The sequence below is a fragment of the Sciurus vulgaris genome, assembly GCF_902686455.1.
Source record: "Sciurus vulgaris genome assembly, chromosome: 5".
Lineage (NCBI taxonomy): Eukaryota > Metazoa > Chordata > Mammalia > Rodentia > Sciuridae > Sciurus > Sciurus vulgaris.
The window spans coordinates 141,508,736-141,528,268 of NC_136465.1; the positions used below are offsets into that span (position 1 = coordinate 141,508,736).

General features: G+C 34.7%; 1 protein-coding gene across 1 annotated transcript in view; it reads left to right on the forward strand.

The window, feature by feature from the left end:
• Positions 1 to 19,533, forward strand: part of OTOGL (otogelin like) — a 122,831-nt gene that overhangs the window by 65,799 nt on the left and 37,499 nt on the right. The window contains exons 28-34 of the mRNA XM_079141184.1: positions 1,926 to 2,045; positions 3,815 to 3,931; positions 5,237 to 5,393; positions 6,150 to 6,176; positions 11,526 to 11,693; positions 13,364 to 13,642; positions 16,391 to 16,508. Coding sequence (XP_078997310.1) covers positions 1,926 to 2,045; positions 3,815 to 3,931; positions 5,237 to 5,393; positions 6,150 to 6,176; positions 11,526 to 11,693; positions 13,364 to 13,642; positions 16,391 to 16,508 — 986 coding nt within the window. The remainder of the gene's footprint in view (positions 1 to 1,925; positions 2,046 to 3,814; positions 3,932 to 5,236; positions 5,394 to 6,149; positions 6,177 to 11,525; positions 11,694 to 13,363; positions 13,643 to 16,390; positions 16,509 to 19,533) is intronic.

The following is a 19,533-nucleotide window of genomic DNA, read 5'->3' on the forward strand; positions in this document are numbered from 1 at the left end:
TTTGATTTGCATTTCTCTTATTACTAGAGATGTTGAACATTTTTTCATATATCTGTTGATTGCTTGTACATCTTCTTCAGTGAAGTGTCTGTTCATTTCCTTAGCCCATTTGTTGATTGGATTATTTGTATTCTTGGTGTAGAGTTTTTTGAGTTCTTTATAGATTCTGTAAATCAGCGCTCTATCTGAAGTATGAGTGGCAATGATATTCTCCCACTCTGTAGGCTCTCTCTTCACATTACTGATAGTTTCCTTTGCTGAGAGAAAGCTTTTGAGTTTGAACCTATCCCAGTGGTTGATTCTAGCTTTTATTTCTTGTGCTATGGGAGTCCTGTTAAGGAAGTCTGATCCTAAGCCAACAAGTTGAAGGTTTGGACCTACTTTTTCTTCTATAAGATGCAGGGTCTCTGGTCTGATTCCGAGGTCCTTGATCCATTTTGAGTTGAGTTTTGTGCAGGGTGAGAGATAGGGATTTAGTTTCATTGTGTTGCATATGGATTTCCAGTTTTCCCAGCACCATTTATTGAAGAGGCTATCTTTTCTCCATTGTATATTTTTGGCACCTTTGTCTAGTATGAGAAAATTGTATTTATTTGGGTTTGTGTCCATGTCCTCTATTCTGTACCATTGATCTACCTGTCTATTTTGGTACCAATACCATGCCGTTTTTGTTATAATTTTCATGTTTTATATTTTTAAATGATTGTACAAGTATTGTAAACAATTTTTATTAAACATTATTAAATTTTAACTTAAAATATTAAAATTTGATTTGATAATTTAAATTTATATTTTAAAGATTTTTTAAGCATTGATATATCTAAAAATTTCCAGTTAATCTGAAATTGAAATTGAGATGCATTGATATAATCTCAGTCAAGTTAAAGAAAAATTGGGATAGCAATATCATATTCTCATAAAAATATAAGAAAGATACATCTTAAAAAGATTTAATATGCTATGAATTTAAGACATGATTTTTATATTAAAGTCACAGTCTTTCTATTTTAAGGGCAAACAAAGTCCCAGGACCTGTTCTTAGGATTGCTCAAATACTGCATCTTTCATTGATTTGACATAATCTCTAGTGGTATTTTCCCTTCCCTGCTTTTTGGAAACAAGTTATTTGTCTTTCTTCCTCTTCCTGATGCTTCAGCTTTTGAATGACCTTTGGATAGAGGTGATTTCTGAGAATAGAGGCTCCATGGTAGTAAGTGGTTCTGGAGATGGTGACACTAGGGTTAGCATTTGCTTTGCTGGGCAGCCTGCTGCACCATTAACGAAGGGCTGTGTTCCATTCTTCAATCCTGAACAAAGAGTTCAACAAGTTTAAGTCCAAGGCTTTAAGAAGGAGTTTCACTGGTTTTGGAAGATCATTCATGTCCTTCTCCTTTCCCTAAAAGTAAAGATTTTCATAGTATTTTGAGATAATCCAGTGGATATTGTTGGTTTGAACAGTCCACTTGGGTATTAAAATACCATTCCCAACTCATAGAAACCTGTTATCTTCATTGTTTTAATGTATATATTCTTATTGAATCTTAAACATATTAGTCAGTGGGCCTTTCATCATTAAAAGATTATATTTATATGTAAATTATATACACACATATCTTCTTGGATATATATGTATGCATGTATATAATGTAATACATGATTATATTTAAAAATTTATTTGTTATTAGTAGTATCAAGGCTGAGATGCTGACAAGTATAGATAAATGCGATTAGGAGACTGACAAAATATTTTTGAGAACTTAGAATAATTACAAATGTAATACCTAGATATGAAAATTTACTTTCTTCAAAACATTTATTTTTAAATGATTTCTACAGAAGTCTTATATGTATATATGAAATGCTTTAGTGAATATGGATCTTCAAATAAATACAAAGTATTCAATGATAATTTTCTTTTACTTTAGAACAAACTATCAGGATTGTGTGGAAACTTTGACAAATGTACTTCAAACGATATGACCACCTCTAATAACTTGGAAGTGCGAAATGCTCAGGTATTTGGAGATAGTTGGGCATTAGGACAGGTGAGTTGAATGTATATATACTTTAGAACTAAAAAAAATTTTTTAGAATTTTTTAGTAGGATATTTTATTCTCAGAAGAAAATTTATTTAGATTAAATTTTTACATAATTTTATAGTAATTTATAATTAATGAACTTCCATATTTATCTTATATAATTCTTATAACAAACTTAAAATGCAAAAGCTATTGTCTCCATAGACGAGGACATGATGCAACAGCATGGCCTGAGCATCTTGCTCATCTAACTGCAACTTAGTGTTCATTGATCAGCTTTTTCCCATCTCTTCCTCCACCTTAAGTTCATTCACTAAGTTTTATTTAGCACAGTGTTTTCCATTATATACAGACACAGAGTATGAATAAAACTCAGCTCCCCTTAAGGAATTTAGAGTCTAGTTTGTAGGGTAAGTAGAAAAGTTAACAATAAAAATATACTGAGATAGATGCTTTGATAGAAGTGCATACAAAGTGGAGGTCAAATGACCCAAGGCAGGGTCCTGGAGAAGGTACCCCAAAGATGAATTCTTTAAAATTGATGGAAGCTGGAAAAGTGAAGTTTATGAGAAAGAAGATAACAGGAAAAGGAAGGAACAGGCATCGGGAAGGCTGGAAAGCATAGTATATAAAAGTCATCTCAAGAAGTCCACAGTGGTTGTAGTTAAAATAGAGAACAACTAGATTGCAAAGTAGAGATCTGTAAGAAAAGAGGGGCAGGAGACTCTATATTCCAGCTAGAAATGTTGTCAGTCAAGACTGAGAAACTACAAGTTCAGGAACACTGGAGATGAAAACCATCAGCCTCTGGTGAAAGACTACAGGAAAGATGGATTTGGAGGGTTCAAGAAGCTCTCCTACCTTATGGCTTTGGAAACTTGGGATACTGTTGTTCCTCTCTGAAGAAGGGCAAAGAGGAAGTGGGGGCTGGCAGGACAAGGGTGTGGAAATAATTGTAGTTTAGTATGTGTCCAGAGAGGAGAGACTGGGAGTTACTTAGGTAGAAATATCTGGTTTTGAAATTCAGGAATGAGATCTGGGATGGAAACAGGGACTTGGTAGCTACTAGTTGTTGAAGTCAGGACATGTATAGAATGAGAAAAAAATTAAAGGTTTGAGGATTAAACTTTGCTAAGAGGAGAAGGAAAAGAAGGTCAGGGAATAGCATCCAATATAGTATAGTAGCAGAAAACCCAACAGAAAATTGTGCCACTAAAACCAAATGAAGAGAGGCATTTAAGAAGAACAAAGTATTAAACAGAATCAAAGGTGGCAAAAAGTCAAGCAGAGTGCAGACTGAAAAAGTTGCCTTTAGACTTAGTAATGAAGAGGTCATTGATGGCCTTCCTGAGGGCAGTTTCAAGCAAATAGATTAAAGGAGACAGAGGCAAAGTTGCTGAGTGTATGGGAGGTGAGCCTGCAGAGACTTGAGTACATACAGTTCCTCAGAACATGGACAATGACAAAAAAGAAAGAGGTAAAAGTTAAAGAGGTCCATGCTTGTAGAATTTGTCATGTAAATGTTGCATTTAAGAAAATTTAAAATGATTTCACTCTTTCTAATAACACTATTATTTTAATATTTTGTTTAGTTATTTTGCTATTAACCAATAGTATATATGGATGAGGGCAGGTGCTGTAGGTAAAGCCTGTCTAAAGGAATGGAATGTATTAGCTGCTGTTGTCCTGGACGGAGTCACGTAGGTTGCTTTGGCTTCAACTTGAGAATTACTCCTTGAAAAAATTTCCTTTCTCCCTTATAATATTTCAACAGTGTGAAGATCCAAGTGAAACCATAAAACCCTGTGAGGCACATCAAAACAAATTTCCTTATGCCAAGAAAGAATGCTCCATTTTGTACAGCGATGTTTTTGCTCCCTGTCGCAATGTGGTAAATGAATACTTTACTAAACTCTCAAATTTAAAGAGGTACCATATCGCTAATACTGAGATGAATGGGACAGATAAATTAGCTATTTGTCAGCTTTTCAGGTGTCCTTCCTAACCTTTCTTTTAGTGTGTTTTTCCTGCAGAAGTGATGCTAAATATTGGTTTGACTTCTGTCTTACTACAGTTCATTTAACAGTGTACATTTATACCTAGTATTTGTTATAATCTGTTCTAGTTCATTAAATACTATTTTAATACAGCATTTTTTGATTAAGGGCATCAATCTTTATCTGTCTGCAGAAAACCATGCCAAATGGTCATTCTTCTCCTCAACCTAATGTAGAGTTTAATAGGATTACTAATGGCAGATTTAAAATGATTTTTGGAAGCACCTTCCAAGATGGATATAGTTTCTTCAGAAATTTAAATTTCTAAACTTCTTCCATGCATAATAATTTCAGGTCCCATTAGAAGTTTTTTTAAAAAAGTTTCATGTATTTGTAAAAATCAAGCAATATTCCTGCTGTATAGCCACATATGCTAGCTATCTCGAGAAAGGCACTTGTGTGATTTTTGAGTTGTTGGCTAAGTTGGCTGCTTTTTTCTCAGAACTCATTTTTACTTGCAAGAACAAATGATAGACAGATTTGGTTAATCAAACAAGGGTATTTGGCAGATATTTTCTTGAAAAGGTAAGATATGTCTGTGACTTCAAGGAAATTATCTGATGATATTTGTTGTCCTTGATAATATTTGAACTTTGAGGTGAAAAATAGAATTTTGTAAAACTTGGATCCATCACTGTAAGCTTATTAGATTTTGTCAGCTACTTAACAATTACAATGCAAATAAAACAATTAAGGAGAAATTTTAAAGAAATTGCTATTGCCATTCATGGTTACCAGAATGTTGCATTGCCTAAGAGGAAAATTAAAAGAAAAAAAAAAAATCATGTAAAGTACAATTGGAAGTTGAACATGCTCTTCTTTAAAAGCCAGGTGAATAAGCCAATAATGAAATAATAAACTTCTAAAAAACAATAATATGACATCTTAATATGTTATATTGTAGTTGTTGTAATTATACTTGCTATTCTTATCACTTATTTTCTAGTTTGTTGATATGACATTTACCTAATAATTCTTTTCTCCTTTTGGCAGCATGGAAGTTTGAGACAATGAGAACTCTAGGTGGCAGTGTTAAGTTTATAATGCCAATCTTAAAAATGTACCAGTTTTCTTGTAGAAGTTTGAGTTTCATAGCACTTATTGAAATTAAATTATGTCATATTTCATTTCATTTTCAGATTGACGTTACTTCTTTTGCCAAAAATTGCCATGAAGACACGTGCAACTGTAATCTGGGTGGGGACTGTGAATGTTTATGCACTAATGTAGCAGCCTATGCTTACAAGTGCTGTCAGGAAGGGGTGTCTGTCCCTTGGAGATCATCCACTGTGTGCTGTGAGTACCCTACTTGGAACATGGTCAGTTGGAAAAGTTTAATAAGCTCTATCTCAGTTTTTTTTTTTATCATAGAACTAATTCCATGGAAGTAATGGAAATGGAGTTCATTTTAGATGACCCAATTTTTATATTCCTTTGACAATCACAAATTTTCATTAAAGGAAAAATTTGAGATAATTTTTCTGTTGTGTTTGACTGCTGTCCCTGCAACATTTGAAGTATGAATTATATACTATTCTCAGAGAAATTGTTTATGATTTCAGTTCCCTTAGGCCTATGAAATGTCACTATCCTGATAAGAACCATGTTTTTTTTTTCCCAAATTTGTTTTTTAATCTTTGATTTTTGTATTAGCGCATTAGAGTTATACATAATATTGGGGTTCTGTTGAACATAATTATACAAGCATAAAATTTTTTTAAAAAATCAACTTTAATTTGCTTTCAGATTTGACCCTAAATATTTTATTTACTTGTGAGGGCTGTTATCTGAAGAATAGGGTATCATTCAAACAGCTGTAACTGAAGTTTCCATATTGGCAAGTGCATTTGCCTACCTTTAAAATAATTTTATGAACTTTAGTTAATTATAACACATATAAGGAACCCTCTTCACTCAGAGGAAATTCCTAAACAACGATGTCTTTCTATGATCTTTCCTGTGGTTTTTGATAAACAAATGGCCATATATATACTTATTCAGTTAAGCGGTCAGTTTCTTATACTTTAACATTTATTCTTCTTTTCCTTTTAGCACTTGATTGTGAATATTACAATGAAGGTATGTGACATTTTAATAAAGAATATCACCATATTTTTCTATTAGATATATTTTTAGATTAAAACTTTGTGAACAGTTTGTACAGTGAACTTAGTATAAGTGGTTAATAATTTGGTATATAACCTTATGAATGACTTTAAATTTCAAAATTTATCTAAATTTCTTAGTATTTGTGTTAAAATTTATTCCCTGAAAAATAATGAAACAGTATGTAGCTTACGTTCTTGGCACTAAGAGATTATCAACAAAAAGTTTTTGGATGACATAAATAAATTAATAGAACTGATTATTTTTTTAGATACAAAGAATAAAAGACATACACCAAATACATACCTTTAACCATTATGTATAAATATGGAGATTATTTAAAAAATCTTCAAATTTCATTTTTAATTGACAATAAATTGTGTATATATATATTTATAGTGTACAGTGTGGTAGTTTGATACATGTATATATTGTGGAAAGAAAACAATCAGTGTAATTAGCATATCCATCACTTTAACATTCATCATTTCTTTGTGGTACATTTTAAATCCTTTCTTTTAACTATGAAGCCTTAAAAAAATAGCAAATCCTGTCATTTGTGACAACATGGGTGGACCTAGAGGATATTATGCTAAGTGAAATAAGTCAGCCAGAGAGACAAATACCATATGATTTCACTCATGTGGAATCTAAAATTGTCAAACTCAGAAGTAGAAAGCAAAATGGTGATTATTAGAGGCTATGTGGTGGGGGTGAATGAGGAAGGTGGAGATATTGGTCCAGACCACAAAATTTCAGTTAGATAGGAAGGATAAATTCTGGTGATCAAATACACAGCATAGGACTGTAATCCATTTTTTTATTATGTTGTAGAAATCAAAGAAAATATAAATGTGATTATAACATAAAGAATTTATTTTACCATCTCTGTAGGCAAACATAATTATTTACTTATCCCCAGAATGAAAACTTATTGATTGAATAATTGTGGAAAACCGCGGCTGCTTTGTGTTTTCGCTTACCTAAAACCACTTGCGGAAAACCGCCACTCCTCGTGCTTATGGCCCGACCAGCAGGACAAAAGACACATACTCTTTAGAAGTTCATGAAGCAGCTTCACATTTATTCAAATAACACCCTCAATATATAAGCAGTCTCATGCATAAGCAATTGTAACCAGATATGTCCATCCAATCCTGTTAAAGGTCAAGCAATCACTCGCTTGAGCATACATGTAAAGTATATCTCTCCATGCACTAGGCAGCTGAACTGATTATAATACAGCCAATTGTAAACGCGTTCTGCCTTTCTTCATGAATATTCAGAATGCTGTTTGCTCTCTGCCAGTCACCATCTTCAGATGCACGTGGCATAACCCTGGGCCCTGGGTTCCGCCCGCCACAAATAATAATAAAAATCTAGCCTTATCAAGCTTCCTGATTAATGATGAGAATCTATCTAAAGCTAAGACATAGATGAAAGAGAGAATTATATCCTCAGTGAAAATGCCAGAAGATAGCAGAGTAGGAGTCTGCTTCTTGTCAAACCTATTTAATTTAATAGCCCCCAAAACTTAATACAGATAAGTGAGATGGTGCATTTTATCAGCTGGACAAACTCTGGACTCATGATGGGTGGATGGGTAAGTTAGAATGGTAGTTATAGAAAAGTTGGACCAAGCAACCAATCTGTGGCACTTTGTGTGGCTTTTGGCCCAGGGAGAGACCTATCAGCTATGTGTCTAATGAAGGTTAGATAAGTTTGGAGAAATAGAGATGATGAGTTAAAAATAAAAATGGAAATTTTAGTGTTTGGTTGTTTTATTACATTTATGGAAGTGTGATAGATGAGGAAAACACAACATTAAAAAAAAAAAACAAAAAAAACACTGGGTAGTTAAAGAAAATCTAACCAAAAAAGTTTCTTGTTCAAGATTTTAAACAGATGCAGACACACAAACACACCCAAACACTCCCAATTAGTCCTTTGGATTACAAGATTAGAATGCAATTGATAGCCTATTAATGATAGCAACAATAAAAATAGCAATAGCTTTCGCTGTCTTAACTACTTTTCCTATATCGTATAAATTAAACTTCCAAATGTTATTATTTTATTACCAGCACTTTACAGAAGAGGGAATTAAGGCAAAAGAGATTAAATAGCTAAAAAAATGTGATTAGCTGGAACTTGTAAACGATGTGACTTCAGAGCCAATGAGCTTGTGGGCTTGACCTCTGTGTACCTGGTCTAGTATTGTAGGAATGATCACTGCACACTTTTGTCTCATGTTCTACATAAAGTGCCCACACACTGACTTGAGAAAATGCTTCAGTAACTTCCTCACTGAAACATTCTTATCTCACACAACTCTGCTGTGAATGTCTCCATCTGTGCCTCTGTTCTTTCTGGCATTTCTTTTGCAGACCATTGAACACAGAGTTAGAATTTTCTTTGCATACTGAATCACTATTGCTTACTACTTGGTATATTTTGCCTTCTGTCAAGTCAGCTACACTTCGAGCGATGGTTCTATTTTCTGATGTGTTAGAGAATTCTTTAAACCAGTTCTTCTAGTTCCATTTTAAACACTATATTGATCATATCAGAAGGTGAACACTGGGCATTTGGCCATCATGATAACACCGGTAGTCTTAGTGCAATGTCAGGGGCACTATGATCAAAGTAATCAAATGTAATCGACGTGTCCTGGGGAGTGAGTTTGTAAAAGCAGTGCACTCGCTATAAATGATTAAAGGAGAGTATAGAATTGTGGAGGCTTTTGATAATAATCATAAAAAGAAATGGTTTAAAATGACTATTCTTGATTTGTTTTATTCTAAACAATGTCACAGCTATTGTAAACTTACTAGTTTTCTTAGGACATTTGTTACTGAAATTGCTTTCTTTACTTATCACATGCCAGCTACTATTAAGTTATGAATCTAAGGGAAACACATAAATAACAATTACAATTCTGTGGAAGAAAAATTTTAAAATAGTAGGAGAATTCACAGGTTACAGACAAGATTACTTCAATATACCTTAGCACAAAGATTCTAAATCATAACTTCGGGTTCATTTGCTATGGGATTTACTTAGAATGTAAAGGTTTTATTATTGTTATTGTTGTAGGTGAGCACAGACTTTGGTATCCTGCTAAAATTGGTAGGCAACTTTTTAAAGTTTAGAATGATTTTATTAGATAGAATATGCTTATTGCTGTGTTTAAAGAATCACCGTAGGAAATTATTGCTTTTAGTAGATAGTGAAATTATACTTCTTCCTGCAGAAAAATCATGGTAAGGTCAATGACTTTTGTTTCTGAATCAGTGGTGAAAATGCATGAAAATATTCCAGAAACAAGGTACTAATGAACTGGGAGTCAATTTTAAAGCATTAGGTTTTTATACAAATAGATTTCTTCAAAACAGTTGTCTCTTGGGGCTTCGGTGGTAGAGGCATGTGCAACAGGGTGAAGGAAGGTTTTGTTCAGCTATCTTCTTTCTCATTCTTTGGTTGAGTGTATCTGAGGGTGCTTTAAGTCCTCAAGTGGCTGTTATATTTATGTCTTCTTTATTTTGACTTGTATCTCATTATAACTTACACTTTTATCTACTTATTTATACCTTATTTACATATTTACATGATCTGCATATTTTGCATATTTATAAATTGAAGTACATTTGCATCTTGGGAGTTTAATGTTATTTTGCTCTTGTTCTTCCTAGAAAATTAGGCATGAGGTGGTGAAAACTTTTGGTCTAAATTTTTTGGCTGTTATATGTTTTGACTCACAGTGTGACACTGTCTTATAGTATACCTTTGTAATAGGGAGGTGAGGCCATTGCTGCCAGATTTTAGAGACACACTCCAGTGTTGCTGCTCAGCCACGCCTTGGTGTGGGAGTGATTTTTCAAGTCCCCTTCTCTACTCAAGGTATCTGAGTCCTTAATAAAACTCTTGTTCTCATGGTGTATGTGTCCCCAGCTGTTTCATGGTGACATGTCCCAGATGATATTAGGGGAGGGAACAACCTTTGAATATAAGTTGTCCTCAGAGTTCCTCCTCCTCTTGGTCTGCATGATAGAAATTTTGATCCTCATTCCTCTTTCTACTTGGAAGACTTCTTATCCCTCCAATCCAATTCCCCTCTTGCTCTTCCTCAGCCTGATTTTCAGTTCTTAAGGAGAAAAACCCTGTCCTCATATCTGTTGAATTTTTTCCTTCTTCTTCAGGGTGGGCTAGGAAGGTAAAATTGTGCTTGAGATAAAAATGAGAGAAGTGGGAACATGAAATATATTGAGTAATAACAATCTTTTATGATGCAATATGATATACTGTGGGTATATTGACATTAAATGTAACCTACAACACACACATATACTTGTGACCATGCAGCTATTGAAAGTATAAAGTAATTACATAATTTAATATCTGATGATTGAGAAGATTCTTCAAAATTTTATAGTACTAAGTTATGTTAAGAACACTAAATGACATAGAAATTGGGATGAAGTCAAATTGATTTCATCATAAAATTTAATACATATATTGTTTGAATAGCAATGAACTTATTTGTCATTTACATACTTATCTTTATAACATGAAGTTTGCAAAAAAAATCCTCTTTAGTTTTGTTTAGGCTTGGTTCTAGACTAATTAGTTTTTAGTGTATTGAATATTTTCTTCCTTGTTGGGAGCTATTTAAGTGCATGGGAAATGGTAGTTTAAGTGTAAATACCTTTGATTTCTTGGTTGAACTTCATCTTACTTTCTCTTTTTTATAGACATACTTCACTGTTGAAATTTAGTAATGCCCAGAACAATAAAATGTTGTGTATTATGTATGACTGAGTTCTTTTTATGCACTGACACTAAGGAGAGATGATTTTTGGAGGACAGTCATAATATGTGACTGTTGATACAGCTAAACTTACTTTGTTTGTTGAGGATAGATTAGAATCTTGAAATGTTAGAGATGGAAAGTCACCTAGACAAATTTCTTCATATAGATGAGAAAATCTGAGGCTCAGAAAGCTTAAGTCAATCTTCTATCCAATTCGGCTTGACATATACAAAGATAGAAACATGTGCATGTAGGTATTCACACATATATGTATACATATTCATTTATGTGTATATGTTGTGTATTCCAGATTTCATATTTGTAAATATGTGTGCTATATTCCAAAGTATTATTATTATTGAAAAAAGAGTTCAGTTATTTTATTAGGGATAAATTTTTAATTGTTCAACATTTTTGGAGTATTTTGGTTATTAAAACATTTTATTGAAATAACAGATTGAAATTGTAAAATCCTATGCCAATTTGTAATTCTCTTACTTATACTTATGTAGGGCTTGGAGAAGGACCGTATATGCTGGCAAGTTATGGGCAGAGTGGCCTTATTCTGGGCGCCAATATAACTAGTAGGAGAATTTTCACTTTGCCAAGGAGTAGTATGCATGGCAATTTATTTTTTAATTTTATGATCACTCCAGGCCTTTTCAAAGAGAAGGCATCATGTAAGTATAATTGAAAATAAGAATTTAGTTTTCTATTTACAGGTTTTCATTTTTCATTAAGCAAATACTTACTGAGAATTTCTTATGTTTATGACATTTTTCTAAGTTCCCTAAAGAGTACAAATATGACATTAACACATGAAACAACTATCTCTTTTGCATGTAAAATAATTTGTTTACCTAGATGTTTTCGTTAGAACCGTATTTTGTTTAGAGTTTTGGTGTTAAATAAAGCACAGCTTAAATTTCCTTAATATTAATGGCAAAGCTTAATTTGAAATTTTTGAAAGTCAATTCCCTAATTCCTGACATTTAAAGGATTTTAATATCAGATCAAAGTAAAAGAAAGAATGTATTTGACATTGAACATGTTAAATACAAGTATGTGTATCTCAGAATGTAGATAATCACTGAAGCAGCGCCTTGTCCTTAGCAAACTTCATCTGGCCTCATCTGTCCTGATTCACAGACACATCTTGGGTTATTAGAACCTGGGCCTATGTTTACTGGTTGCACCTGAAGGTCTGTACTTGGTACCCTCTGCTGACTGAGAGTAGGTTCCCTTGTGGTCCAGTGATGCTCTGCTACATTTTTACTAGTTATTACTCTGTAGTTTACCTGGAACCAAGCATGTCATGTTGTTTAAGCTTATGAAAAAATTCTTGAATGAGTGAATCCAATTTAATTTTACTTATTTCAAGAAATCTTCTAATTCTCCAGTTAGGATAAATTCTTTTAAAAAGAAAATTTCTGAAAGCACCTATCACTGTCTGAAGTTTTAATTTATGTTGGACATATTTTTTTCCTCATATATAAAAATTTCTTTCTTCTTTGCATCTTCTAGTGCTCGCCAGAGGGACTTGCAGATTTTTCCTACACAATAAGTACCTTTGAAATAATATTGAATATGCTACAGTTCTTCATCTTATGATTTACAAAAAGTAATGTTCTTGATAGAAAAATCCAAATAATATTTGTTTTAGAAAATTAGTCTAATATCTCAATTAAAAATATGATCGATTTTACAAATATAAAGAAAAATTTAAAGCACATAACAAAAAAGGATGTTAATTCAACAATATTTTGTAAAGCCTAATTACTCATTAGCCATTCAATCATCTTTTGGGAAATAGACAATAATATTGAGTAAATAATCTTTTCTTAATGCAGAAAAATGTCTTACAAGAAATTTGCTCATTTAAGGATGGAGTAATATTGAAGTGCCTAAATTGATCTATTTCTCTATTTTCTCACTGTTTTCTAGCATCCAGTCTGTGTGTAGATTTAGTGCATTTGATAATGTTAAACTTGTAAATACAAAAATATACTTCTAATTAATCATTCAATTGTATGTAACTGTGTATTCTGGGATTGATATTTCTGTTTTCCTCCCAAAGGGCCTTAAAAATTATTTTAAGAAATAGAAGTCACTCAAGATTGATTTGGAGGTGGGGGAAACTATCATTTTTATTCACTGCATTTAAAATACCATGTTTTTATTCAGAGATCTCTGAATTCATTTCCTGAAATATTTGAAATTGACAGTACACATGGTAGTTGTGTAGTAATATTTTTTAAGGTTAAAAGTACATTGTATCATGCCAGTGTTAGCGATCTGCCTCCTCCTGAGACCCCAAAGAATTGTCAAGACACTGCTCTGTGTTTTACAGCATTGGCACTTGTCTCCTTGGAATCTGCTGAAAGGCCCAACTATTTTCTGTGTGTCCGCAACGATGACAGTCTTAGCTTGGAACTGTGGGAGGCAAACTCAGCCTTTCATCGGAGTGCAACATTTTTCCACCACCGGGACCTCTGGATTCCTGGTTACAGTGCATTTGAATTATACAGCAAGAAGGGCTTTTTCATCACATTCACAGACTTCAATGTCAAAGCATCAAAATATGATGATTCTGAAGAATTCAAGCAGTCAAGTAGCTTCAGCATAGAAGGTATGTCTCCTGGGATCACCAAAAAGAGAACAAATAGCTAATTTTTTATGCAGAGTTTTTATTAATTTTTAGTGTTAAAATCTTTTCTGCTGTACATAAGTAGATAGAATTATATGATCTTAAATAAGTTTCTTAACATAGCTACCCCTCAGTTTATTCATCTATAAAACAGGAGAAATAATACCTATCTCATTCAGTTATTGGGTTAAATAAGTTGATATAAATTGCTTAAAACAACCCTAAAGAAACAATTATAGTTATTACCCCAAGTATTCTATCAGTACTGTCTGGACTTTGGGGTTAGTACCCACCATGTCTCTTGATGCCTAGTGATAGTATCCACTTTTTACTTTTTCTTTCCTAGGAGGTAACTTGTGATTGATCATATTCTCAGTGATAGGGACAAGATGTTTATCTCTGTCTTTTGCTTCAAGGGTGTCTGGTTCCACTGACCTCTGAAGAATTTCCCTAGCTTAGCAAAAACCTAATCTTGTTTCCAGAGAGCCTTACCGCAATTGAATTGCTAGAGGTCTGTAGCAATTCAAAGAGTTTCAGAAAACAATCTCGCTTCTTATTTATTTATTTATTTATTTATTTATTTATTTTTTATTTATTTTTACAGACTACATTTTGATTCATTGTACACAAATGGGGTACAACTTTTCGTTTCTATGGCTGTGCACGATGTAGATTCATACCATTAGTATAATCATACATGTACATAGGGTAATGATGTCTGTTTCATTCCATCATCTTTCATACCCCCACCCCCTTCTCCCTCTCATTTTCCTCTATGTAATCTGAAGTTTCTCTATGCTTCTCTCACCCCACCCCCCACCCCCATTATGTATCATCATCCACTTATCAGGGAAAACATTTGGCCTTTGGTTTTTTGGGATTTATACAATGTTTAAAAGTCATGTTCTGTTTTCAAAATCCAAGAGTTTGATTCTACCTTAAATCTCCCAAGCAAATTGTTTCATCCTAACCAACCCAAACCCCTGAAGCAGTCTTAGAGGGAGAACCCCTTTCTATTGTACATAAGTTTTTGTAAACCTCTTGAATCTTTGGATTAAAACATTTTTTTGAATTGGTTTCAAAAGTTTGCATATTGAATAGAGTTCCTGTATTCCATCAAAGGTTCTAAGTCTGGCAGGAACTTTTACACAAACCGAGCTTGCCAGAGTTCTACCCTATTGAGGGTCTTTGGGCCAGGCAAAAGGAGCTCTAAAACTTCTACCACTTACATTTTTAGTTCCAGTTCGATGCAACAGAACAAGTCAAATAGAGTAACTTTATTACTCTCACAGAGGCAGCAAGAATTAACAGAAGCTTAGGGTCTACAGTGAACCAGTGCCTCAAGGCTTAGGCAAATTGTCTAGGGCAAATGGAGTCTTATCTGTTCATGAAGCTACACTTCAGCCGAGGGGCCATGAAAGTGGTCCACTCTGGATTTTGTACTCCATGGTCACTGGCATTGCTGAAACAAACTTTCCTCTTTTATGCAGGAGGAAGGCAGAACCTGGGCTGTCCAGATAGTTCCTCTTTATCCCAGAATAGTACATCCTCAGAGTGTAGTTATTGTAATAACTGCAGGTGGGAAGCCCACTAAGATCATGTGGGGCCTTTGCTTCTGCAATGTGCTCTTGAGAAAAAGAGTCACTGACATGCCTACACATCATTGCATAGAACCTTGAATTTACTTGAGGTTTACCAGCCTGTTTCCCTCTACTCTAGACATCGATTAGAAGCAGACCTAGCAGGCCTGCTTACAGCTCAGAGAACTGCAGCCAGTGGCATCATCAGAGTCTCAGAAACTGATCTTTGTGGGCTTCCTAAGCCTGGAAAACTCTGGTGGGAAGACCTACTCTCTGTCTCAGAATTAATCCTCTCTAGGATCCATGAGCCCAGGAACTCAAGATTAGTTTAGATGCTTGGGAGTTTTCCAAAAAGTCTCATTTTCCTTGCCATACTTTGGAATTAAATTGTATCCCAAGTCCATGAACCATACCAGTGTCTGGAATTTTTCTGCCTTCTACATTCTCTTGTTCAGAGATAATTTTGCATTGCTTCAGAATGGCTTCTCCATCATGTGAGAAGAGGTGGATATTAGCGGTATTCAGGAGAAAAAAATCTTCAAAAGGGAAGGTTTTATAACTATAAGAATGTATTATTCAAATACATTCATTTATTTTTTTGTATTCAAATAATACCATTTATGAGGCCATGTACTAAATTCTCTGAGAACACTGATGGAACATTCACTCTAGATTTGTGATTATGACCCATGTGTTTGGTCTTGCCATTTTCCTAGTTGTCTGAAGTTGGCAAGTCTGTGCTTGAAGCCTTGATTTCTTCATTTTGAGCTTGGAAATAAAATGCACCCCACTCCTGAAAAAATATGTACCCCAAAGAGTTGTAGCAAGGATAAAATAGAATAATGGACAAAAATTACTTTGTAAAAAATTAAATCGCAAACAAGTGGTTGGCACTATTGTGACATGAAAAGCAGTGAAAACTCATTAAATGTAAAGAAAGGAAGATTTAGAACTTTCCTTCTTCTAACTCCTTCCTTTTGAAAATCTTTGGAAGATAGAGTAACATTTAGATATGTAACCTGAGCATGAAATGCTTTGATCAACAAGCAATAACAATATTTTTATTCAATAGCTTTCATATCATAAACTATTAGTTTTTAAACTGTGCATTCAAAATGGATACAATATACACTTATTTCCCCCCCGCCAGAAATCCAGGCAGTAGTGCCTTACAGGAGGATGTGTGAATGGAGATATGAACCTTGTGCCTCTCCCTGTTTTAAAACATGCAGTGACCCTGAAGCACTAGCATGTAAATTTCTTCCACCGTAAGTAATGTTTACCACTAAGTAAGCAAATTCCATGTTTACAGTTTTCTGTCCTCAGTAAATTTTATGTTAGATTTAAAGACAATCATTCTCATGAAAATGTGTATGTGCAATATACTAATTCAATTGTTGAATGTCTACTATGTGTTAGGAATTCTTGCTGCCAGGGATACATTACTGAACAAAATAGATAAAAGTGCCTGTCCTCATTGAGCCTGTGCATTATTAGATTGAAGCAGAAAATAAATGCAAATGTAAGTATATAATGAAACATACTGGTAGATGATGACGTGTTATGGAGAAAAGGAAAGGAAGGTGAGGGAGACAGTATAAGGTGTGTGCATGTATTTGCTAGATTAAATTGGTGGTCAGGGAAGAACATACTGACAGGGTGATGTCTGGTCAGAGATGGGAAGGAAGCAAGGAATCTGGCCATGTGGTATCTAGGCAAGTCTTGATCTGAGAAGAGTTCCTGGCATGGGAACATGTCTGGTGTATTTGAGGATTAGCAAGGAGGACATTTGTTGGAGCAAAGTGGACAGAATCAAGTTGTAGGAGAAGAAGCCAGAGGATCATAGTGGTGGGCACATCAGATGCTGTCTTGCAGCCTGTTGTAAGAACTTAGAGTGAGACAGGAAACTTTTATATATTTTGGACAGGGGAGTCACAAGATCTATATCTATCTATCTATCTATCTATCTATCTATCTATCTATCTATATATATATATATATATATATATTTTTTTTTTTTTTTGCAGTGCTAGGGATCGAACCCAGGGTCTTTTGCTTGCAAGGCAAGCACTCTACCGACTGAGCTATCTTCCCAGCCCTGTATTTATATTTTTAAAAATTATTTTGACTGTTGTATTGAGAGTGGGCTGATGGGGAGGGACAGGACAGGGAAGTAGTGGTCAGTTACACAGATAACAGATGAAGGGCATTTGACTAAGTTGGCAGCCTTGGGGTTATGAGAAGTAATCAGATTCTGAATTTAATTTAAATTTAGGGCCACTGGGTGTGCTAGTGGGTTTCATATGAGTAAGGAGAAGAAGAATTAAGGACTCAAATTTGGTCTCAGCATTTATTGGGTAAAACCACATGAAGCTGCCACTTTTGTAGTCGAAACTGATCAAATATTGGCAATTTCAAATAATTGGATTTCATAGAAGACTGTGTTGTCAGTAGCTGAGATAAGAACAATATAAAGAGGAACAGCCTTGGAGGAAAAATTGCAGAATCTGCTTTTGAGGATATTACTTTTGAGACTGAAAAATGTTCATTGGATTTAATGACCTGGAGACTAGGAAGAAGCAAGTGGAAGCAGAGAATGTAACCAGCCATTTTTTAAACAAGGAGCGGACCCTGTGGTGGAAATTGAGCTATATTTTGAAGTGTCATTTGGCTGGCTTATTTCTTTTTTTGTGACATGACCTATCTCCACAGTCATTGAAGACAGCTCCTTAATGCTTCCAGCTTATTGACCCACAGCTCTTTCTCTTTGGGAATAGTTAGGGTACTGAGAGGACTCAGGATGAAACTTCACCCCTGTCAGGCTGATTCTCAGTTCCACCTTCATCCCTGCCTGTGGGGGTTTCTGCCACATCCCAGGAGGATGAGAGGATGAGAAAAGGGTTAACTGTCGGTGGACAATGTTGACTATAAATCAATCAATTACCCATAAACTTATCTAATCAATAAACACACAAGAGCCAATACTCTTTTCAAATGAGAGGGGGTGTGACGGATCTGGCCATATCTGACCTCTAACAACATGGAGTAGCCCAACTCTCCTTTATTTATAGCCATACAGGTAATGGGGGCCAAGACCTGGAGGAGCTTCTTCAATGATGAACAGGATGGGGTGGAGTTAGGGGAGCCATTTTCTCAGGGAAACTATCACAGAACCGGACAGGGAACCACTTCCACACAGTGCCACATACTCCACGGCAACCTGGGACAGTCCTCCGTGGCAGCCAGTTCCTAGAAGTCAGACCTCTGTGTCCCATAACTCAACCTAGTCTGATTCTGCTAGATAAGGATGACTCCCCACACCCACTTGTTTCCTTACCTTGTGCTGCGGTGCCTAACCATTGCTCCACCTTGTACTTTCACTCAAATATGGAGCCATGACTTTAGAGTCAAACTCTAACATCCTTCTAGAAAGTGCTCCTGTAGCCTTCCTCCAGGCCCCCAGCAGAACTCTCAGCCTTCTTGTAGGTGATTTCAGTTTCTGGCACAAAGCAAACATTTAAAAATAAAAATATCTAGTGAAATTAAAAACTCTTCATGAGAAAATATGTCAAGTAGCACACTATAAATTGTTACTCCCATACATAGTATTTATACTAAGTACCATTCTGTATCTGAGACATTATATTTATCAGTGAAAAGTGGAGAAGATTATCATGTATATGACAAAATAAAGAGAAACCAGTATTTGTGACTAGAAAGACATTTTAAAAAGGGAAAATTAATAGTTTTTAGAAAATATTTTAAGAGGATAGGCACAGAATAGTTGAACTGTATAAAAAATTAAGGGTGACGTCACTTAGTGGTAACCTACAGTCTTTTCAAATATCAGTAACATTGATTTTTCTTTTTTCTTTCTGCTTGATAAAGATCAGGGTAGAATAGAATTATAAACCTGTTAAAATTTTGTTATTCAAGCTTGTTTTATGGAATGAGCAATTGGTCACATATAAGCTAACTATATATGTTTTAAAAAATAATTATAACCTTCCAGGTGTAGTGGTGCACACCGATAATCCCACCATCTTGAGAGTCTGAGGCAGGAGGATCACAAGTTCAAAGCCAGCCTTAGTAACTTAGCAAGGTGCTAAGTAACTTAGTGAGACCCTGTTTCAAAAATAAAATATTAAAGGGGTGGGGATGTGGCTCAGTGGTTAAGCATCCCTGGTTCAATCCCTGGTACTGAAAGAAAAAATATTATAATCCAGGCCCGCTCCTGTCATCCTGTCCACTCTGAAAGCTGAGACAGGAGGATCTCAAGTTCCAGGCCAGCCT